Source organism: Lipotes vexillifer, unplaced genomic scaffold, assembly GCF_000442215.2.
Source record: "Lipotes vexillifer unplaced genomic scaffold, Lipotes_vexillifer_v1.1 scaffold236, whole genome shotgun sequence".
Classification (NCBI taxonomy): Eukaryota; Metazoa; Chordata; class Mammalia; order Artiodactyla; family Lipotidae; genus Lipotes; species Lipotes vexillifer.
In genome coordinates, this window is record NW_006773295.1 from 300,491 (window position 1) to 323,205 (window position 22,715).

A 22,715-nucleotide genomic window follows, 5' to 3' on the forward strand; every position below is an offset into this window, starting at 1 on the left:
GGTTGGCAAAAGGTATGTCTAGAATGTAATCCTGTCCCCTCAGGAAGCTGCTGGCAGTAAGTTGGGGTTGGGTGGGGAGGGGGTGTCGCAGCAGGCTGGCATTAGGGAGGCAAGAGCCAGAGCAGGACAAGGGTGATGCGCTGGTTAAAGCAATATACATTATGTACAAACTCCGGTTAATCAGTCCGCTTGGCTGGCAGCGTCCTCGCCGGGCCCAGGCGCCTTGGCCGGGGGGGCAGGGGCGCCAGAAGGGAAGGGCAGGCTGTCCAACACCTTCTTGGCACTCGAGGGGGGAGGGGAGGAAGTGCTGATGGCGCCTCCCGGTACAAAAACGTGGAGAGAATTCTTTAAATAACGGCACAAAAGAGTGTCCCCCGAGGAGAGGAGCCCCCTGGCCTGGGGCAGGGGGAGTGGCCGCAGTGCAGTCTCTGCAGTGGGCTGGGGGCATTAGCAGCAGCGTTTCTTTCGTTTACTGTTCTTCGTGAGCTTCACCACATCGTTCTGTTGTTGCTGCTGCTGTTTCGCTAAGTTGTCTTTCTTTGCTCGGAGGACCAGCTCTGTGATGCAGTTGAACATCTGTGAGGGTGAAGGAGGCAGGGCAGGCCTCAGACCAGCGTGGAGGCCCCATCACAGCGTGGCCACCTCCCTGCCTCCCCGGGCCCAGCTTTCTAGTTCTACTGGTGAGTTTTTTTTGTATGTGTATCTTCAAACCCTATCTAGAAGGAGGTGGTGAATTATAAAGGTCAAAGAGGAACAACATCAAAGACCTCTGAGCTAGTCTCAGGGAAGGGGTTTTCCAGTCTTTCTCTTAAAGGAGAAGAACTGCTTTCCTTCAGTTGGACTCCAGACAACACAGATAAAGGTGCCCCTGCGACGGACCAGAAGCACCCAGAGCCTGCCCGCTCCACGCTACCTCCCTGCACACCCTGCCAAGAACCTTCCCCGGACCACCCCACGGCTCTCCACTTCTGGGAAAGGTGGCAAGTATGTGACATAACTTGCTTCACTCATTCCCGCAACCCGGGAGGCAGAGGCTCTCACCCCACCCCAATCTACACAAGCAACAGTGGAGCGTGGAGAGGACTCAGGGCCCCACCACAGGCCCCTAAGTGGAAAAGCCCACGCTGTTGACCCTAGCCTGACGCAGGCGCCCGGGGTCCCTGCCATCAGGCAGCCCGAGCCCAGGATGCAATGGGATCTGGCGCCCCTGGGCTCCACACCCCACAGGCAGGACCATCCCGAAGCCATGAGGGCAGCCAGCCCGGGCTTGTGGCAAAAGGTCCTGCTTTTCTCCAAAGACTCACAAGCGCTTTCCAGCAGCTGCAGCATTAAGTGACAGGAGGCTGCCCTGGTCCAGAGGCCCAGCCAGTCTGAGGGGATGTGCCTCCCCAGATGCCTCAGGGGGCTTGCCCGGACACCCACCCAAGCAAGCTCTGGAGGCCACAGGAAAGCTAGCTGGTCTCTGCAGGAGGCCCAGGCCCCAAGGAAAGCCAGAGAGCAGGAAGAGGTGACAGTGGGGAGGGACTGGGAGGCAGAGGACTGAGTGGACACTGTGCACAGCTGTGGTGTGGAGCACGTCATAGTTTGAGTCAGCTGCTCACGAACTGGAACCTGTTTCCCATTTGAAACATGGGACTAATTTACCTCAGAGGACTGTTGAGATATGAGGTGGCACCTGTAGAGAGCCTAGCACAAGGCCTGGCACACACAGGAGGCACTCAATCAACGGCCGTTACTGTGACGTTTTCTGTCGGCCACCTGGATGCCCCGGGCAGGCCAGGGTGGGGCAAGGAGGCCATGGTGGTGGAGCAGAGCTGGGCCGTGCTCACCCCCTGCCCCTCTGGCGCAGGTCTCACCTCTTCCACGTTGACATTCTCCTTGGCGCTGGTCTCAAACAACTGGATCCCCATCTGCCCGGCGAATTTGTGGGCGTCTTCTGTCTCCACCACCTTCCGCTCAGGGTCGTCATTCTTATTCCCCACTTCAAGGCAAAGCAGGGTCAGCCCAGCCCCGTGGGAACGCCCTGCCACCCTCCATTCCACTGTCTACCCTGCTGGGTCCAGCCTCACCTAGTATCCGGCACACGTCATCACAGTTCTGGTTGATTTCATGAAGCCACCGCTTGACGTTGACAAAAGATTCAGCGCTGGTGACGTCATAGACCACGATGACCCCGTGGGTCCCCCGATAATATCTGTAGGGCCAGGGTCTGCGTCAGAGCTTCAGCCTAAACAAGAGTAGCCCCTTCGCAGGACCCGTCTGCCCGCATCCAGACAGCGGCTGGGAAACGGCGAGGGGGCGAGTGCTTTCCCCCAGCACGCCTGGTGTCTCCTCTCCCTCCGGCCTCGGCTGGACATCCAAAGCCCAGACAGCAGGTAGGACGCTGGCAGCACTGCTGCTCATGCTGCTCCCCAGGCACGGTAAGTAGGGAGCGCTCGGCCCTGCGGTGGCCAACCAAATTGTTCAGAGGCTGCCAACAGCTTGAAACTTCTTTGAAGTTGTTTTATTTTTAAAATTCAGGTGATGTTTGCATTTGACATCATATTACCACTGTCCTCTTTTTAACATTCAAAACTTTTTTCTGTCCTCAAATCTGTCATAGTAAAATGCCATTCCAAGAACACACACCACTTGTGAAGCCTGCCAAGGTCTGTTCTCACTCCCCTGGGGGCAGGTGGGCACCTCCCCTCCTGCCACTCCAGGCTCATCCAGGCCGGGGGGCAGGTAGGGCATGGAAATGACCTGGGCATCAGGACGCATCCAAAAGCACAGACGCCAGCGCCTAAGGTCAGCTGGAAGGTCTGCAAGGCAGGAGGATGTGAACATTCCTCTCCAGACGCCACATCCCCCTTCACTCACATGGTTCTGGAGGACATCAACCCTGGAAGGAAGAGGAGGACAGAGCCTCACACTTCTCCAGAGAGCCTTCACTGACCCAGCGGCCAGGTGACACCCCCTGCCCTGACACATCACATCACCCAGCGCTGCAGAGATTGTCACTCACCAGGGGCTTCTGAGAACAACGAGGGTAAGAACCACTGCCTGCAACAGGCCGTGCTCACGGGTAGACGGGGACTCCCCCCGCACCCAGCCAGCCCATAGCGCCTCTGCCTTCCCGGGGCTCATCAGGGCCCCCAAGCCCGTAGGAAAGCAGCCCCTCCCAGGTGGCGGTTCTGAGGCACCACAGGCTGCACGAGGATGGGGCCAACCAAGCTGGCAGGTGCAGCTGTGCTCTCACCTGCCTGCCCGTCAGCACTCTGGCCGACCCCTCACAGTCGAGGCCCGATCACAGGACACAGGTCAAACGAGCTCCAGCTATGAAAGGCTGTGGGGCCCTGGGAAGGTTACTGCGTGCACCTCATGGCACCTCGGTTTCCTCAACTGTAAAATGGGGGTACTAGGACTTAACTCTTGGGGTGGTTGTGAGGACTGAGATAATACATATTTCCACAAGGGCCAGCTCTTTATTATCACTATTACTATTCCTTCAGTGACAATCTGGGCCCCCGACACAGATGGAAGAAAACCAAGGGACAGCATGGCAGGCAGCAGCGACAGCAGCTTCCCCGGGCCGGCCACCAAGGCAGTGAGAAAAGCCCAGCCTCTCTCGCGACCCCGGCTCTCCACCCTCAGACACCCGCTGACATCCCCCAGGAGCTTCATCCGCCCGCAGCTCTGCCTTCCTGAGGACACAGCGCCCTGCCCTGGGGAGCCTGAACAATCAAGCCATCCAGGCCCTGCCCCTCCCTGCCCCCTAGAGCACCAGGTCATCACCTGGGTCCACCTGGTGGACACCCACCTGAGCAGGTGCAGGAGAGCATGCCAGGAACCGGTGAGGACAGATGATTGTCCCCCTCCAACAAAGGACATGCGAGCAGTGGACTGTGTTTCCAGACCCTCCTTTGCTGAAGACAGTTGAAGATGCCAAGAAATACCTACAGCCGCAGCCCCAGCACAAGCCCCCACTGCTCCCCGGGACCCTCCGCCTTCTCTGGGACCCAGGCAAGGGGGTGTCACCCGAGAGAACCAGTCCGGAGCTCAGAGCTCGGGCAAGGAGGGCACCGGTGTGCTGGGCTTCCACCTCCTCCTCCATCAGTCATCACGTCCACGCGCCACAACTTGGCTCTATGCCAGCACAGCGCCGGTGCTTCACACCCACGACCTTACTGATCTTTGCCACACCTGGTACAAGACAGGAGGGTCACCACGTCACCAGTGAGGATGTAAGGCTGAGTGGAGTGAACTGCTGCAAGCCACAGCCTGGGTCTGAGCCCAGGGCCAGGTACGGAAGGGGCTTCCCTGCCTCCACCTCGCCCTCTGCCCTCAGCACCCCACCCCAGCCCGTGCCCCCAGCCACACACAGCTCAGGGTCAGTGAACCCCAGCCACCAGGAGGCAAGAAACGGTGAGGGGGACAACAGGGCATTCTCAGCAGGCTAACAGGATGCAATTTTAGTTTCTCTTTTAATGCCCTGAATCAGAAAATGCCACGTTATTGCCCCCAGATTGCCCCAGTCCTTGGAAGAGAACAAACTCCTGAAACAAACTCCAGACTCCTTCCCTCAGCCCCCAGGCAGGCCCGCTGGCGTGCGGCACTCCCCCTTCCCATGCAAACCCAGATTGCCTGCAGGCAGCGGAGTTCTCCCCCAGAGGATGAGTGAGGCAGTTCACCCTCTTCCCGATGCCCTGAAAGGAGCTGACCTCAGGATGGCCGGCCGCGCAGGGCCGTGCTTCTCTGCTGAAAGGGCTCAGGCTCCCCCGCCCCACTGCCCTGCCTGGAGCATTTCTTGTGGCCACAGGCCCAGTATCCTCAGATGCCCTGAATTCCCTGACTGGTTTTTACCCACAGGAGGCACCAGAGCATCTGTCGTCTGCCTCAGCCCCAGCCCCAGTCCCTTGGCAGTGGAGGGCCAGCAGAGAGCAGGGCTGTGGACCAGTTAAAGGCAAGAGCTTCGGCATCAGCCAGACCTCAGTTCAACTCCTAACCAAGCAAGCTAGGTTACTTCACCCTCTCTGGGCCTCAGTTTTCTTGTCTGTAAATTGGAGATAATCACAGGACTTTTTATCAGGATTAAATGAAACGAAGCAGGTAAAGTCCTTGGCGACAGTCCCAGCCCAGAGTAAGGAAGGATATCTGGGGTCAGTGCCTGTTCCTCCCGACCCCGACAAGAGGTCTTGGTCTTATTCAGGCCTAGATGCTTGGGCTGCCCAAAGCTCATGATGTCTATCCTACCCCAAGGACCCCCTGACCCCAGCTGCCCTCCTTAGCTGAGGCCTCACTGGCAGCTGCCAAGACACAAGGGGGCTCAGGCAGCTCATCGGGAAGTTGCAGAGACCTGCCTTGGGCAGCCCCCAGGACGGGGGACCCCCGGGGTCTCGGGGAGTCACAGATCCTGGCTCGTGTGCTCACCACAGGCCTGGCCCAGTGACAGAAGCCCGCCCCCGCTCCAGGCCTGCTCAGGCTCTGGCCCCTTGAAGCCCCTTGACCAGGGCCACCCACCCACCCACCCAGCCGGCACCCCTGGAGATAATCACAGGACTTTTTATCAGGATTAAATGAAACGAAGCAGGTAAAGTCCTTGGCGACAGTCCCAGCCCAGAGTAAGGAAGGATATCTGGGGTCAGTGCCTGTTCCTCCCGACCCCGACAAGAGGTCTTGGTCTTATTCAGGCCTAGATGCTTGGGCTGCCCAAAGCTCATGATGTCTATCCTACCCCAAGGACCCCCTGACCCCAGCTGCCCTCCTTAGCTGAGGCCTCACTGGCAGCTGCCAAGACACAAGGGGGCTCAGGCAGCTCATCGGGAAGTTGCAGAGACCTGCCTTGGGCAGCCCCCAGGACGGGGGACCCCCGGGGTCTCGGGGAGTCACAGATCCTGGCTCGTGTGCTCACCACAGGCCTGGCCCAGTGACAGAAGCCCGCCCCCGCTCCAGGCCTGCTCAGGCTCTGGCCCCTTGAAGCCCCTTGACCAGGGCCACCCCCCCACCCACCCAGCCGGCACCCCTGGACACCCCGACACTCCCAGCCACCACCGTGGGGGCTCTTCGACCCTCACACTTCCCACCCCTCAGATCCTGAGCCACCTCTTGGATGGGTGGCCAGCCGGGGGTCCGCCCCATTTTCACCCTGCCGGGAGGAGACAACACTTCCTCGTGCCTTCCCAAGAGCCCCACTCACACAGGCTCTGCTGGGGGAGGCAAAGGAGAGGCCTATGGAAGGAGCGACTACTCCAGGCCAGGCGCTGGCTCCTGCTCTGCACACACCACAGTGTGGAGCGCAGGCGCTGCCCATCACAGGGAGCGGGACCCCCTCGGAAGCTCCCTCGTTTGTAAAACAGGGGTGATGAGAGTACCAGCTGCAGGGAGCTCAATGGAATCATCCATGTTCACACGTGGATGTCCCCAAGTACGCTGGACTCGGCATTAAAGCAAATCCCAAAGACAAGCCCCCTGGGAAACTGAAGCATAGAGTTTAGGCAACTTGCCCAAGGTCACACAGCAGAGCAAAAATGTAAATTCCCAAGTGTCTGCCTTCATAGCCCTGCTCTTTCCTGGAACCTGTTCCATTAATCAACAGCCACTCCACAGGACCCCTGCTGCCTGGAGCTCCAGCTAGGTTTTCCTCCTGTTTACAGCTAAGAATCACAAAAGGTACTGCAGCAGCAAAGGAGGACAGCCCTCAGCGTGAGCTGGGTTCCCAGTAGACAGCTTTGGGGAGGAGGGGCCACCCAACGGCCTCCTACCTACCAGTGCTCCTTCCAGGCCTCCCAGCAGAGGGAAGCCCCCTCCCGGAAGTCAGGGTGGTGACGGGAGCCTGCACGGCTGACCCCACGACCCCAGCTGTCACAGCTGACACCTAACAAGAGCACTGTCATTGCCTGTTTCACCACCTGGCAAAGCCAACATCACCACTGCTACCCCATTTTAAAGACAAAGGAACCAAAGGCCAGAGGGTCAGCGGACTGGCGCGTGCTGTCCCGCCACGCCCCCTCCTCTTCTTGCAGCCTCAGGAAGAGGAAGGACCCCACTTGACACCACCCACTGCAGCCGGCAAGGAGCTCACCTCCCAACAGTCGCGGGGGCCCGCCCCAGTGGCATTTCTATCGTGACCCGGCACTAGTGGCTCAACTGTGTCTGAATGTCGGTGGCAAGGGGCCTGAGCAGGAGCGGGGCTGGCCTGACTCACGTGGAGGTGATGGTGCGGAAGCGCTCCTGCCCGGCCGTGTCCCAGATCTGCAGCTTCACTTTCTCCCCGTTGATCTCCACAGTCCGAATCTTAAAATCCACTCCGATCGTGGTGATGTAACTGCCTGCGCACACACAGGTGTTAGCAGGGCCCACAGGCCACCCTGGTCAGACCACACCCTAAATGGCACAGGTGACCCTGGGCTCCACCATCCCGCCCCGCTCACTCCAAGTGCCTGGAGGACACAGCCCTGAACAAAAAAGACAAAGTCCGAGCCCCAAGGTGAGGGCAACAGACAGGATACAATGAAACAGTGATAAAGAAGACAATTTCAAGAGCAACGAGTGCCACAAAGGAAATAAAACAGGGGACGTGACTGGGGGGAGGGGACGTGCCCCTCTACTAGAGTGGCCGGGGCACGGACACGTTCACTGTGGCCTGGGAACTGTGGGAGCCTATGATGCATTCCGGGCTTCTCTTTTCTAGTCCAAACATTTTAAATGACCCACAAAATTAACTTCCTGAAACATAAACAAGTCATATGCACACTACTATATGTAAAATATATATATCTGTATACAAATAAAATAGATCACGAATAAGGACCTATTATATATATATAACAGGAAACTACTCTGTCATACTCTGTATGGGAAAAGAATCCAAAAAAGAGTGGATATATGTATTTGTATAACTGATTCACTTTGCTGTACAGCAGAAAGTAACACAACAGTGTAAATCAGCTATACTCCAATAAAAACTAAAAAAATAAAACTAAGTTCCGACCTGCAATTTGAAAAACGCTGCTCCAGGCAGAGGAGACGGCAGCAAATGTAGCCGGGGGGCGGGGGGTGGGGGTAGTGGCCTGAGGTCAAGCACACGGAGGGAGGCAGGTTGGGGGTAGAGGTGAGCAAGGCCAGATCTTGGCCTTTGTGCCATTTTCAAGAGCTTGGACTTTCTCTTTTGTGTGTGACAGGGAGGCATTGAAGGGTTTAATCCAAGCATGAGAGCTGCACTGTAAATAGCTCTTTTGGGGCATCTGTGTGAAAGATGGAGTTAAAGAGAATTTCTGGCAACAGAATAGTCCTGTCCAGGCTTACAAAGGCCCGAATGCTAGAAGAGCCCACGTTCTCACTCCATTTGGAGCTGACAGTGTGACCCGGTGCCGCAGACAAGACACACACACAACTGACTCTATCAAGTGTGTAGAGTGGATAGGAAAGGTCAAAGTTTAAAGTGGGGTGGAGATCAAGGAAGGCTCTCGGGCACAAGTCACTTTTAGACCTGGCTTGAAAGAATAGGTATGATTTCAAAGGCTGAGATTAGCTGGGGGAAAGACATCCCACCCAGAAGAAAAGAACTGAGGCCGCACAGAGGACAAGGCGGCATCTGGCTCTCTGCGGGGACTGGATTACACCAAGGAGAGCAGCCCAGCACCTAGTGCTGTGGGCACTTGATACACAGCTGATGGCTGAATAAGTGAGCGAGCTAGTGAAAACACAAAAAAGCATGAACAGACAGCATGAGGTAGGAAGCTGGAAAGGTGAACTGAAGATAGATTATGAAGGCCAGTGGTTTTCAACAGAGGATTGTTGAGTCACCCCCCAGAAGACACTTGGAAATGTCTGGAGACATTTTTGGTTGTCACAACTGGGAGGGGGAAGGGTGCTGGCATCTAGTGGGTGGAGCCCAGGGATGCTGCTCAGCATCCTTCAATGCACAGGACAGTCCCCACAGCAAAGAACTACAGGGCATCAGTGGTGCTACAGTGGAGAAACCTTGCTGTGAACTCTGCTCACTTGAGAGGACCGCTGAGGTTTTTAAACAGAGGAAACCCTGCCAGAGACATGCACTAGCAAGATGAACTCAGCAGTCTGGTACAGGATGGGCAGGAGCTGCTGTAATGCTTTGGGCTAGAATCAACAGTAGTCTGAACTGGTAGTAGAAATGGAAAGGAGGAGAGAGGTTGCAAAAGAGTTGAGAGCTGACAGGAGGGGGAGTCAGAGGGACATAAGGAGGAAGAGGAATGTTTTCCAGCACAGTGCGAAGTGCCCACTAGTCACCATTCTCGAACAGGAGACAACGACAAACCCCTGGTGTTTACTGAGAGATTACTTAGTCCTGGGGAATCCTCGCAGTAACCCTGCGTGGGAGGGATGGGGATCGGTCCCACTTTTAAAGATGAGCTGAGACTCGGTCACACTCATGGTCACATAGAGAAGACAACTCTTTCCAATGTCACGCCACCAGGGGTGTGCAGGGCCACTGTCAGGAGAAACCCACCTCTCCCCTCCTCAAGAGAGAGGCGTCCACCACGTAATCAATTCCTAAGTGAAGCTCGCCCCTCGATTGCATCATGGGAATTCCCAGAGGTAGTCACACATCAGTCCTCGATCAGAGAGGCCAAGACAGCCCAAAGCCTCTGCACTGAACCTGATGTGCTCGACCAATGAAAATGCGCCCCACTTCACCAGTGATCAGGGAAACACAAGATTGAACGAGCAGCACTTTCTGCCTATCAGCTGAGCAAAAATGAACACCACTAAGACCTAGTACCGATCAGCATTGACAAGGGGCTCTTTAGACCCCTTCAACTTAGTACAGCTTCTGTGAAAGGCGAACTGGCAGTACCTGTGAAAACTTTAAAAGCACATACCCCCTGACCTAGTAACTCCACTTCTATGCAAGAATAAACACACAGTGTGTCCCAAGAAATACAGCACCACTTAAAATAGAGGCAACTAGAAAGCATGCACGCATCAAGAACACTGTTATGAACGATGTGCATCCCTGAACAGCCCAGGAAGCTGCACAGCCATTCAAAAGTACCACAGGTCTGCATGTAGACGTGCAAGGATGATCCTTGATATGCCGAGGGGAAGGCAAGTGGCCGGCCCACAGCGTGTGGAGTCGAGTGAGAGACACATCACACTGAGCAGAGGCTACCAGGGCACCCAAGACGGGGGTGGGGCAGGGGGTGGGGAGCAGCGCTCCTTTTTCGCTGTATTGAGCCTTCCTGTTTGACACTTTATACAGGCATGTCCTAACTTGTCTTTTTCTTTCTTTTTAAAATGTTAGGACACAAAAAAGACCCTGAGTAGAAAAAGGATGGGCCTGCAGGAGGATTTTTTTTGAACAAGATAGATGAAGACTGACCACAGAGACTTCTAACCTACGCCCCCTCCTCCTCCTTCCCTGTCTGGCAATCAGAATGAGGACTTTTCTGACGTTAGGCAGAGGCCAGGGTGTTCTGGCGCCAGGGGAAGGGATGTTAAAACCAACACACCCGGCAGCATCCCAGGGACACACTCACCTGAGAAAGTGTTGTCTGCAAAACGTAACAGTAAACTGCTCTTGCCGACACCTGCAGGGGAGAAAGCAGGAGATGAGAGGAGGCCCAGGTCCCCACTCCAAGCCCTACCCCTCTTCAGGGAGATGGTCCCGAGTCCTAACTCTTCAGAGGCAGAGCAGCACCCATCTCCCTCCCCAACCAGCCTGCACCAGAACACCTCTCCCCTTGGATCTCTGACCTCTTCCTCCATCTCAGTGTAAGACACGAGCTGGGCCCGTGTGAGGGCCAGGCCCAGCAACCCCAAGGAAGAGACCCAACGACGGACACGAAGCAGGGGAAGGCTGACCAAGGGATACTGGTCCCAAGGTGTGTCTAGAATGCAGTCCCTGGAAAACGCACATCACATGTGGAGCTTCGGTTTGGTGAGAGCCAAGGGGCTGCATGGCTGCAAAGCACCCTGGAGATCCTCAGGGCTATTCTGCACATGAAGAAAGTGAGGCGCAGACAACTTGAACCGACTGTCGGCCACCTTCACCCCGGCTGATGCCACGGGTGGCTACATGGGCGGCGAGGGGGGCGCCTGCCTGACACCCCTCAGCTCAGGGGTGCTCAGGGTGCTCAGACCATTTCACTTCCCACAGTCTCTCCTGTTCCAAGAACAGGCAGAACCGTCGTAAGGGTGGCTTCCCTTTACTTCAACACACGGCAGCTTTAGCCTCCAGGTGCACCTGTCCTGTGCCCTGTGTCCTCCTGTCCCTGCCCCTGCCCACCCCCCCAAGCCAGCTGGGTCAACCGAGCACAGAAGGAAAGCACTAGCACACGCAGGGCACTGCGTGTGGCCGGCACTCAGATGTTCCTGTAAGTCCAGCTGCATCTATTAAGATGAGGTATCAGAGGCTCCAAGAAGCTACACGGCTGGTCTAGGGGCCTCGGCAGGGGCGTGGAGCTGGATCTGAATCCAGGGCTGTCCACCCTGGAGCTCCACGGCTCTTGCCAATACGTGCTGCTTGGGAGGTCTTCTTGCATCTGCTTCGGGAAGTGGAACAAAAAAACCCAAAGTGGCTCCTGTGTCCCATGCCTGTCAGAGTCTTAGCAGCAGTGCTATCAAAGCTAGACGAGAGAAGATCTTAACCCAGGGTCTCAGACCCCACGCCTACGCCCCCAGCTAAGAGCGAACTTTGAGTGTGTGTGCCTGGCTGTGGGGAGGAACCCGTGCGCTCACCAGATACTCAGAGAGAGCTGCCGCTGCCCCATTCCCAGCTGACCCAGGCGTCCTCTCTGGGCAGTCCTCTCTGACGATCTCCTCTGGGGACCTCTCCAAGTGGGTGAGTCGCCCAGCGATGCCCAGAAGAACTTGTCTCATGGAGTGAACCGGGGTCTGACCATCCTGAAGACAGGCTGGGCGCAGCTCTGAGCAGACAGGTGCCGCAGCCCCGGTCCCCGCCGCTCAGCTGCAGCCTGCCGCGCTGGGGCCACTTCCTCTGCGAGGCTTCCTGCCCAGCCTGAGGAGAGCCCCAGTCCTGGGCTAGTCCTTCACGGCGCTCTGCCCAGCACCAACACCCCATCGGCCCTGCCGGCTCCTTGCTTCCTCCTGGAGCCTCCTGGCCCGCTTACTCAGCAAAAACCTTGTGTCTGGGCCACTGGGCCATGAGTTCCTCTAGGAAGGAGGTCTCACTCCACTTGCCCTGCACGTTCACGGGGCTGGAAGCTGGGCCCAGCACTCAGTAGGGGCCAACAAAACACTGTTTAGTGAATTTATGACTAAGCCAATGCCAACCACAGACAGCCATGCTACCCAACGCTACGGCTGCAGCAGTAAAAGGAGCCCAAGCAGTGGTGGTCAAACTTTCGGGGGGCGGCAGAATCCTTTTTTTAAGTTAAATGGTATCTGACTCACATACGTCTAAGGGCGGGGGGTGCTCTCTGCGTGAAGCAGGGAAGCAGCAGCGTCCCCCCACCTTGGCCTCTCCGGGTGCTCTTGGTTCACCCCAAGCTCATCTGCAGAGCTGCTCAAAACCACTACAGTCACCACGTCAATGGCTTCTTCAGGCAAGCACCCACCTCTGGCCTTGCTCTGCCCCCTGAAAGGAAGGGAAACCCACCCAGAGAAACACCGTTTCCTAAATATCCCCGAAGAAGCCACCTTAGGAACACACGCTGCTACCGTCCACCCTGCAGCACCCGCCCAGGGGAGGAAGTGACGGGTACCAATCTGCCTTCACCACAGCCGAAGTCAGCAGCTTTCCAAGGGCCATGTCCAGCACGCACCCCGACAGGCCAGCCCCATCATCCTCGACCCTGCAGAGAGCCCAGGCCCTGGCCCTCGATGCCTCTTGGTAGCAGGGAGACAGATTCTCTCTGCAAAAACCTTACCCCCCAACTCTCAGTCACCACTGCTCTCCCTGCATCAAACTCCTTCTTGCCCCTGCCTTCTGCCTCTTGCCCTACACAGATGCTCTGGTCCTCAAAATGCCTCCATAGAAGCCCCCACCCTTGGCCGTGCTCCTCCCTTGGGCTCTAGTTCCCTCATCCCTCTTTGCTTCGGTTCTAGACTGTTGGAAACCCTTAGACCTTTGAGTAAAGTGTTCTCAGGTTTAATCCTGGCTCAGGAACTAATTCCCTGTATAGGCTCAGACAGGTCACACACACACACCCCACCCCGAGCCTCAGTTCACTCATCTGTGAGGTCGAAAGCTTCAATTAGACCTTCAACAGCCACTGCGGCCTCCAGGTTCTAAGGATGAGTCTGGCTGGCCCCATGGATCGGACGAAATGCTGTTACAAATCAGAGCCAATGTCAGAAGAGCATAAGAGAGAGTATACAATCTTAGGCACAAACAAGAGCTGCAAAAGCTGAGGGGTTGTATTCCAGAAGCATGTACAATGTGGCAGAGTGGGAAGAAGAGCTCGAGATTTATACAGAAAGAAACTTACTCATTGAGGGCCTACTATGTGCCAGGCCCCACACCAGCTGCTCACAAAGCGTCATGTGCATTAACTCCTGGCTTTGCCTCTGAAGAGCTGTGTGACTTGGGGCAAGACAGTCAGCTACCCTGAGCCTTAGTTTCCTTATTTGACAAACCACACAGGCAACGTGTAAGGATCAAATGAGAGAGTGTCTATGAAATCGTTTGAAAAACCTTAAGGAAGCATCACATAAGGAGCCAGGTTCAGAGGAGGGCATGATGTTAGTCTCCTTGCTCAGTTGCCAAAGCTTAGTTTGAACTTCCATGGCTACCATCTCCCAGCCTCATAAGCACTGGGCTTTGAGTATCAGCTCACTGTCAGGAGAAATTAAACTGTAAAACATCCATCTCCTCTACACAATGTAGTCCTACACGCTCGGACTGAACAAGGAACCAGGTCACATAAATCTTGACCCAGTGAGTCTTCTCCCACACCTAACTTCTGAGTGAAAAATCAATACACCATGCAAAATGTACAGTGAGAAAGGGGCCAAAACCATCCCCTGGGTTTCACCAGGGAGAAAAGCCAATAGGGTGCATCTTCTGGCTAAGCTTATGCTTTTCATTTTTGTATATCAACACACAGGCCCCAGATGTCTTGCAGAGGGATAGGAATCTTGACCATGGTAGCCTGACTTTATCTCCAAAAGGAGAGAAATCACCCTGGTGCCAGCCCCTCAGAACCAAGGTGAGGGCTGAAATCAAAACCTGAAAGGCATAAGCCACAGGACCCCATGAAATGCCCGAGGCCATCTCCAAGAGCAAGGCTACAAAGCTTGTCTGGTTTTCTTTCATTCAAACCACAATGAATCCATCCTCCACCTTTCTAACTCCTCCCCCAGCCACAGCTACTCTTCATCTCCCTAGTTAGCCCCTAACTTTTCTCCCTTCCACCAGCAGCCTCAGAAGCCTCAGCCACCCTTCACCTGATCCAAACCACCAGCCACGTCCCAACCCGGCTCCACGGTGAGACCACGACCCACCCACCTTCCTGGTCCAGCTATGACACTGTCATAGCACTCCCACATCAGGGTCTGACAACCCCTTTGATTTGGTCCCCTCTTTCCTTAACAATCCATGGGTTCCACCACCAACCTGGCCCCTGCCTCCAGTAACATGACACTGCTGCCAACACTCAACTCAGGTCTGGTCTATAAGTCTGGCACGTTCCCAAGCCTCCCTCCCCATCATAAAATCCCAGCACCTCAGCTATGCTCCCATAAACCTCCTGGGGCCTGCCTCCCTGACCCCTTGGTCACCCCATAAACCTGCTTACCTGCCACACTCCAAACACTTCTAAAACCCTCCACCCTGGGACTTCCCTGGTGGTCCAGTGGGTAAGACTCCGTGCTCCCAATGCAGGGGGCCAGGGTTCGATCCCTGGTCGGGGAACTAGAGCCCACACACATGCTGCAACTAAGAGTTCCCATGCTGCAACTAAGGAGCCCACCTGCCGCAACTAAGGAGCCCACCTGCCGCAACTAAGACCTGGCACAGACTAAATAAATAAATAAATGTTAAAAAAAAAAAAACCTCCACTCTTTCTCAGGACCAGTCTATCTTTTCTTAAAACACTTGATATTCATTCATTCATTCAATAAGTATACATTAGGCATCTACTGGGTGTGAGGCACTGCACTAGGCACTGGAGAGGGAGCTAGGAGCTCTACAGGAGTGTATAAATGGTCAAAGCACTTTTGTAATGTTGGCCAACCCACCTCCAACACCCGTCTAGCAGACAGTATGTAACAGCAAACACACACTGAGCACTCACTATGTGCCCGGATCTGTTTTGAACACTGTGTGTGCATTATCTCATTGAATACTCAATCAGCCCAGTGAGGCAGATCCTATTACTATTTCATTTTACAGATGAGGAAATGGAACCATACAGAGGTAATAATGGAGCAGGAATGTACCAGGCCCTGCACAAAGTGCTTTACCTGTCTTACCTCATTTAAACCTCACAGGAATCCCATGAGGCAGGTTCTGGGAATATGCCCATTTTACTGAGGAAGAAACCGAGGCTTACAAAGGCTACTGATAACACATCAACAGCTAACATCTAACTGGAGCTCACTTTCTGCCAGGTCGAGTACTAAGCACTTTTCCAGCTGTATCTCATCCAATACTCACACCACCCACCGAGGCAAGTCCCCACTTCTCAGATGAGGGAACTGAGGCTCGGAAAGGCGAAACAACTCGCCCAAGGTCAGAGTGAGGAAGCTGGTAGCCCCAGGACTAGAACCCAGGTCCCTCCAACTCCAGAGATCGCGCGACTTGACCAAGGTCATACGTGAGGCAGGGACCGGCGCGGCGAGTGGACCGGGCGCCCAGCCCCAAGCCTCGCGCACCCTGCTCCGCAGCCCGGCACCCCAGCCTCACCTCGGCGCGGCCCGGTGCCTCTCCGCGCGCCCCGGGGCCGCCGGCCGCCCCGCCCGCCCCGCGCGGGCCGGCACCTCCCCGACCGCCTGTCCTCCCCGAGGCTCCTGCGGGCCGCGCCCGGCAGGGCCCACGCCGCCTCCGGCCGCTGCGGCCCTTACCGCTGTCGCCGATAATGAGCAGCTTGAAGAGGTGGTCGTAGTCCCGGGCCATGGCGGGCGGGGGAGGCGAGCGCTAGCGGGCGGGGTCGGTGCTGGCCTCGCGATCCGCAGCTCCCTCCGGGGTGCTCCGGCAGCGGCGGATCCACTTCCCGAACAAACAGCCGGAACTGACAGAAACACCTCCCTCCGCTCCCCCTCCTCCTCCTCCTCTTCAGCCGCCGCCGCCGCTGCCACCACCTCCCTCCTTCCCGCCCCGCCCCGCCACTGCGCAGGCGCAGCGTCTGGCACCGCCTCTGCGCAGCCGCGGTCGCGGCCAGCCGCGCCCTCTCCGTGCTCACGCACTGTGCATGCGCCCTGGAAGGGTCTCGCGGGTGCTGACCGGTCTTCCCTGCGTCCCGTCTGTGAACGTCGCCGCCGCCAGCCCTCCGCGGCCCCCTGCCCGGAAGTCTCGGAGAGCGGAGCTGCGGTCGAAACCTAACTGTAAGAAGCCGAGAGTGCCGGAGAAGCCCGGCCGTGGCCCGGGACGGACTCGCTTCATCTTCAAGACTCGCAAGGGCTGCGGAGAGAGAAAGACTGGCAGGCAGTGACCGGCGGGGCGGCTCTTAGGCCGAGCTCCCCGTTTCTCGGGACTGGGGACTCGGGCACTTCGCTCCCTTCTGTCTGGACGCTGCCTCCGGGGTGCTGGCACCGGGCCCTCCACTGTGTCCCGGGGCTGTGGACAGGACGCCCAGGCGGCTGGAGGCTGCGGAGTTTTACAGGACAGGAGCCGGGACGTAGTGTGTTAGGAGTGTGGCCTTTGACGTCAGCGCTGGGGCGAAGTCACATCCCAGCCCTGTGACCTCTTGAAGCCTAAGTTGCCCCGTTGGTAAAGCTGGGTGGGTGGTTCCAGATTCAGCGTCTCTTCCAGCTTGACGCAGAGCTTGGGAGATGAATGACCCGGCGTGTAAGATGCACCCCTGGGATCGACAGCAGCAGCTCCCGCGGCTTCAGTAGCACACCATCTACAGATAATACTTCTCCAGATCGCGTGGTAGGAAGACCTGGGCCGCAGAAGTTAAGCGGTATTCGGTTTATCATCAGCCCTAGGTTTTTGGGGGTTTTCCCCCGTTTTAGAGTAAGTTCCTACCTGCACTAAAAGTAGGACGCGCCTACCGCCATCCTCATTTGTAGAACTGCAGGGAAAAAATTTGTTACTTACAAGTTCTGTACAGCCCTGTCCCTTTCTAGTCAAGTACCTGTTGGATATTTCTACTTGTTTTCTCAAACTTCTTTTTATCTTGACTTCATACAAAATACTGCTTGTGGAGTTTTTTTAAATGTACAGAAGCTTACCAAAAAGCACAAGTTACTGTTTTTCCCTCAGACCCACTCCTCACAGGTAACCCCTGTTAATAAGTTTCTTGGATACCTTAAAATGCTTAACAGATATTTTCTGAATGCATAAATGTCCTTCAATGAATTTTCTTTGCCTGTGCAATCACATGTGTATGTAAGTTGCCTTTTCTCTTTAACAACATACTTAAACCTTCTGTCATTTCACAGCTGCGGGGTACTGGCACTCCATCATATGGTGGTATTTAACCACTCTGCTGTTGATAGGCATTCATGTTTATAATTTCTTGTTATTATAAACAGTGTTGCAGGGAAGATCCTTGAACAGCACATGGAGTGTCTGACTCAAACTTTGAGTTGTTTTTCCAGGAGCTGAGAATCAGCCTGGTGATGACAAAAGAACTTGGACTTGGGATCCAAAGGTACTAGCTGGGAGGGGAGCTATTCATATGATCACTGAAAAAATGCTTCTTGGTCTGGGAAAGGTTAGTGGGATCGCCTTTGATCCAACAGTTTTAGGAAATATAAGGGAAGAAAGAAGCCTCAGAGTATTCCCCAGGCAAGCACATCCTCCCCTGACCAGCCAGTGAGGCAGGTCACTGTAGATCATCTTCTCAACCTGCACTGGAATCAGAGAGACTTTGGCTCAGATGCTTTAGAATCCTGGCTCCATCTCTTAAAAGCTTCGAGATTTTGGAAAAGTCACATCACAATGTCTCAGAGCCTCAGTTTCCTCAGAATAGTTGTAAAGATTAGAGATATGTTTGCAAATTACCTGGCTCATATAGGCATGTGATAAACAGTAACTCATGCTGTTAAACCAAGGTCATTTTCCACTGACTCATTCATGCTTTCGGCCATTTCCTGTTGCAGACTCAAGCACACATGCCCAAGGCAGCCTCCTGATATCAGGGCTGTAGGATACTTTGAAGAAGTAGAACAGAATTGGCCATTATGAAGACCAGACTCCTGAATTGCCTGCCTTCTGGAAAGCAATAGGCATTAATTCCTTCATTTATTCAGGTAGCCATTTAATGAGTACTCACTATTTATTATGTGCCACAGACTATAGGATAGAGCTTTTCCCATCCAGGAGCTTTCAATCTCATTAGAGATAAGACACACTCATGAGAAATAAAATATACAAGACAATACAAGAGAGAAAATAGCTGTCAAGCAGCCTAGACTTCAGAGGAGAGCTGTCACTTTCTGCTAGAATGATGGGGAAAGGATTTCATCATAAAGATTTCATGATGGAATTGGAATTGAGAGAGCTGTGAATGGCGGGTATATTTAGATAGCTGCTGTCACAGCCGTAAGGATCATCTATTTTAGCTTTGAGGGAGAATCTCCTGCAGGCCAGGATGTGTGCCTGGCTCCAAAAATGAAACTGAGCACATTTTCCTCTAGAAACATTGTTTTAAATTATCTAAACTACAATTCAATGACTGGAGCTATGTTATGGTAGCTAGATTATAAAGTCTATATTTAGAAATAGACAAAGTTTTGTGAGGTAAGTAGCAGTAATGTGCCACTGATGGGAAACTTTGTTCCACTGTTCTGAACAGCCAGCTTACAGATGAGCTTTGCAGTACCACCTGTTCATACATTAGAAACTACAATAGGGAGGCATTGAAAGTTCTTGAGCAGAGGAGCAATATCAAAATCTTTGGGGAAAGTTACCTGGTGCAAGCATGCAGGACGGATTTCAGCTGCAGAGCTTTAAAGGTTACTGCCGAAGCCCAGGTGTGAGGTAACAGCAGGAAGGGACAGATGCAAAAGATAGTATGCAAACGATATCTACCAAATTAGTGTTTTTTAAAAAATCACATAGGGAATTCCCTGGTGGTCCAGTGGTTAGGACTCTGCACTTCCACTGCAGGGGCCCGGGTTTGATCCCTGGTCAGGGAACTAAGATCCCACAAGCCACGTGGCACAGCCAAAAAAAAAAAAAAAAAAAAAAAAAAAAAACAAAAATTAACAACAGTGACAGGCCCGTGTACCGCAACAGCCAAAAAAAAAAAAAAAAAAAAGATAAAAATCACAAAATTTACCTGACAACTGGATTCCTTTGCTAATTCAGTAAGTACTGTGTGCCTACTAGGTGCCAGGCACTGAGGATGTAACAGGAGCAAAACAAAGGCCCACCCTCGAGGAGCTTATGGTACAATTGGGGAAGATGAGTCAACGTACATTTGAGGGCTTACTGTGTGCCAGGCACTGATGGAGGAGCTGGAGATGTAGCAGTAAATAAAGCTTTAAAATCCCTGCTTCTGTGGAGCTTACATTCTGAGAATGCAAATATGTGTTAAAAGGAAAAACCAAGGAGTAAGGGGGACAGGAGTGTACACAGGTTTACAGAACAGAAAGTGATGCCGTGGAGGGGTGGGTATATACTGTTCATTCAATAAGTTTGATTGTGAATGAAAAGAGAAATGGAGTGGCTGGTGAGAACAGTGGGGTGAATAAAGTATTTTTCAGGATAGCGTAGGTAGAGGATTGGCAGCCAGTGAACAGTAAGGACTGAGCAGTAAGGGTAGAAGGAAGATGGGTTAAGAGCACTTTAAAAAGCTCAACTGGCAAAGAGGAGAGGAAAGAAATGTGGTGTCAGAGGCTGAGGGTAAAGGAGAGGGACCCTCATGCCTGAGGTGCCTCAGGGTAGCAGTAGGAGAGATGAGGGCCAGTGTGGCAGAGGCCTGGAGGGAACCTGTGAAATCCACAATTCAGACTGGTCAGCAATGGATTCTAAAGTTGCTGAAATAGGTATCGAAGGAGGAAGCATATGCTGCAATCACGTAATGCGGGAATTCGGTGTAAACAAGAATTGAGAGGGCAGGTACGCTGAATGTCGGACTTCAAATGAGGAGTGGGATGGGGCACCGTCCAACATGCTGGTCCAAGAGGGAAGGACTAAAGGGAACCATGTGGTCTCTCCCTTTGATGGGACTGGGAATTGGCCCTTTACCCCTCACCTGCATGCCTGAGGCCATATCAAGAGACTTGGCAATCGCTTTGCCCTGCGCTTTGGCAGCCCCCTCAAATCAAGTGACCATGAAGTTCCTTGATTGCAGGATGATCCTTGACCATCCTGATATCCACTGGGGACTAGCACATGGTAGGCACTTGGTTTCTGTTCAGTTAAAGTGAAGCGATACACAGAATTTAAAGAGTTAGAAGGAACATCAGAAATAATCCAGTTAAAAAAAAAAAGAATCTGGTTGAACTCTCTTGGAATTTGCTTTCTTGAGGTGTGGGCCAAATTTGGGGTCTGTCACATTATCAGGGTCAAACCCCCTCCCACTAAACCGTTCAGTAGGATTTTTCTCCCATCTTCGAGATTACCGTTTTCAAAGTACTGGCTGGGGACACCAGGACTCCCTATGACCCTTTCAAAGGATCTGTGAAGTTGAAACATTTTCACAATACTGAGATGTCATTTGCCTTTTCCACTCATTCCTTACAAGTGTACAGTGGAGTTTTCCAGCGCCTGCATGATATGCGACATTGCAACAGACTGAATGCAGAAGGAGACATGAGAATCCAGAAGTGAAGAGGCTTGCAAAAATGCAGAGCAATGCCACTCTCCTCATTAAAATGGCTTTTGGGAGATGCAAGAGGGAAAACATGGGAACATATGTATATGTATAACTGATTCACTTTGTTATAAAGCAGAAACTGACACACCATTGTAAAACAATTATACTCTAATAAAGATGTTAAAAAAAAAAAACCCAACACAGCCAAAAATAAATTTAAAATTTTTTAAATATAAATAAATAAAATGGCTTGTTTTGGAAAAAATACCTGTTATGGCTATTTATGCTAATATGTAATGGATTTATTCTTTTTAAACGAATTAATAAAGCTTTTAAAGTTGACCAGTTTTGATGTCTAAGATGGTAAGTATCAGTAGGCAAATTACATATAAGCCAGAGCTCTTTGGGTCCTCCATCATCTTTCACAGTGTGAAGGAGTCTTGAAGCAAAATGTTTGAGCAACGCTGGGTTAGATACTGCTGCACCCAGCTTCCCACCTCCCTTTTCCATGGGAACCTAAATGGTAAGAAAGATCTAACGTAGCTCATGACCAGGCTGCCATCTCAACCAGAGAGCTCAGAGCAGCATCACAAAGTGACCAGTGTTTCCATGCAGACACACTCAGGCATCTCACCCAGAAACCCCACTGAGCTAATAATCCTTGGACCAGTTTTTCTAGTTTCCTAAGCTTTGTTAATATCAACACTACCCTTCCACCAGGGTGGCCTGCAGGGAACCCTCCTAGCAGCTCAGAACCACCCAGTGAAATAACTGAGCTCCACCTCTTCTGAAAGGTGAAACCTAGTCACTCCAGAGAGCCACACGCCAAGAACTAGACTGTTTCCTTTGTTAAATTCACCTCCCAAAAGTATTTTTATAGTATGGCCCTGGGACGTGGTGACCAGAGTTATCAAGAAATGTGGGTTTTTTCCAGTTCTGCAGCCAACTGGCCACACAACCTCAGAGATGCTCCTTTCCCTCCATACCTCAACTGTATTCATAAAACAGGGACAGGCTCCTGGCCTCTCCTGTCGGAAGCACTGCTCCAGCAATGACAGGGGAGTGCTTTCCAGCCCAGGCACAGTGAAGCCCCAACCATGTGCTTACACACCTCTTTTTCAGCGTTTTAGATATTCAAATGTAATAATCACTCTGCAAGAAAAATCTGATTTTAAGTTAATAGCTTTTCAAACTTCAGGCTCAAAAAATTAACATCTGTAAATTCTGGGTCCAGCAATTACCCCCTGGATAAGAGCACTGCACTTGTGACGCACCTTAAATGGTACCAGGTGCCCACTGTTCAGTCCATTTTTGTCAGTATACCTCACTTTAATCACATCATCCACATATGCAGCACCTCCCGCGTGCCCAGCCATGTATGGAGGGCATTACCTCATTCACTCCAGACAAGCCTGTGGGGCTTGTCACTGTACTGTCACTGTACAGATGAGGACATGGGCTCAGAGAGGTTAGGGGACATGCTCTGGCTTAATATGTAGTGGTCAAGGTTTAAACCTGACTTCCAAGTCTGTGCAGCTCCACTAGGGCGCTCTGTACTAGACTTTTTTTTTTTTAAAACTTATTTTTGGCTGCGTTGGGTCTTCAATGCTGCACGCTGTCTTGCTCTAGTTGGGGCAAGCAGGCTCTAGAGCGCAGGCTCAGTAGTTGTGGCACACAGGCTTAGTTGCTCCGCGTCATGGGGGATCTTCCCGGACCAGGGCTCGAACCCGTGTCCCCTGCACTGGCAGGTGGGTTCTTAACCACTGTGCCACCAGGGAAGTCCCTGTACTAGACTTTTAAAGCAATAGCTGCATTTCCTTAAAAATATTTTAGAACCTAGATCTTTAAGTTAGGCTGGCTCCT

At 53.2% G+C, this 22,715-nt stretch overlaps 1 protein-coding gene and 1 non-coding gene across 3 annotated transcripts; one reads left to right on the top strand and one right to left on the bottom strand.

Annotated features, from left to right (window-relative positions):
- Positions 1 to 108: 108 nt before the first annotated feature.
- RAB35 (RAB35, member RAS oncogene family) lies at positions 109 to 16,135 on the bottom strand. 2 transcript variants are annotated; one of them, XM_007448173.1, is made up of 6 exons: positions 15,985 to 16,135; positions 10,497 to 10,547; positions 7,184 to 7,307; positions 2,070 to 2,194; positions 1,857 to 1,981; positions 406 to 576 (listed from the first exon to the last, which is right to left on the bottom strand). In XM_007448173.1, the coding sequence occupies exons 1-6, from the start codon at positions 16,034 to 16,036 to the stop codon at positions 448 to 450; spliced, it is 606 nt and encodes a 201-aa protein (XP_007448235.1). In that variant the 5' UTR covers positions 16,037 to 16,135; the 3' UTR covers positions 406 to 447. The 2 variants fall into 2 exon arrangements, with proteins under 2 accessions (XP_007448236.1, XP_007448235.1); XM_007448174.1 differs by lacking the exon at positions 1,857 to 1,981 and having other exon boundaries at positions 109 to 576; positions 15,985 to 16,132.
- A 3,020-nt stretch (positions 16,136 to 19,155) lies between these two features.
- TRNAG-UCC (transfer RNA glycine (anticodon UCC)) lies at positions 19,156 to 19,227 on the top strand. The gene has a single exon. It is a non-coding gene; the product is annotated as a tRNA-Gly (tRNA).
- Positions 19,228 to 22,715: the final 3,488 nt, after the last annotated feature.

Bases quoted from the DNA above. Each gene is read 5' to 3' on its own strand.
- RAB35 (XM_007448173.1), bottom strand. From the start codon at position 16,036: ATGGCCCGGGACTACGACCACCTCTTCAAGCTGCTCATTATCGGCGAC. The intron at 7,308-10,496 runs GTGAGTGTGTCC...GTGTGTGCGCAG, and splicing joins TGCAGACAACACTTTCTCAG to GCAGTTACATCACCACGATC. The intron at 577-1,856 runs GTGAGACCTGCG...TCACCCTCACAG, and splicing joins AGAATGTCAACGTGGAAGAG to ATGTTCAACTGCATCACAGA.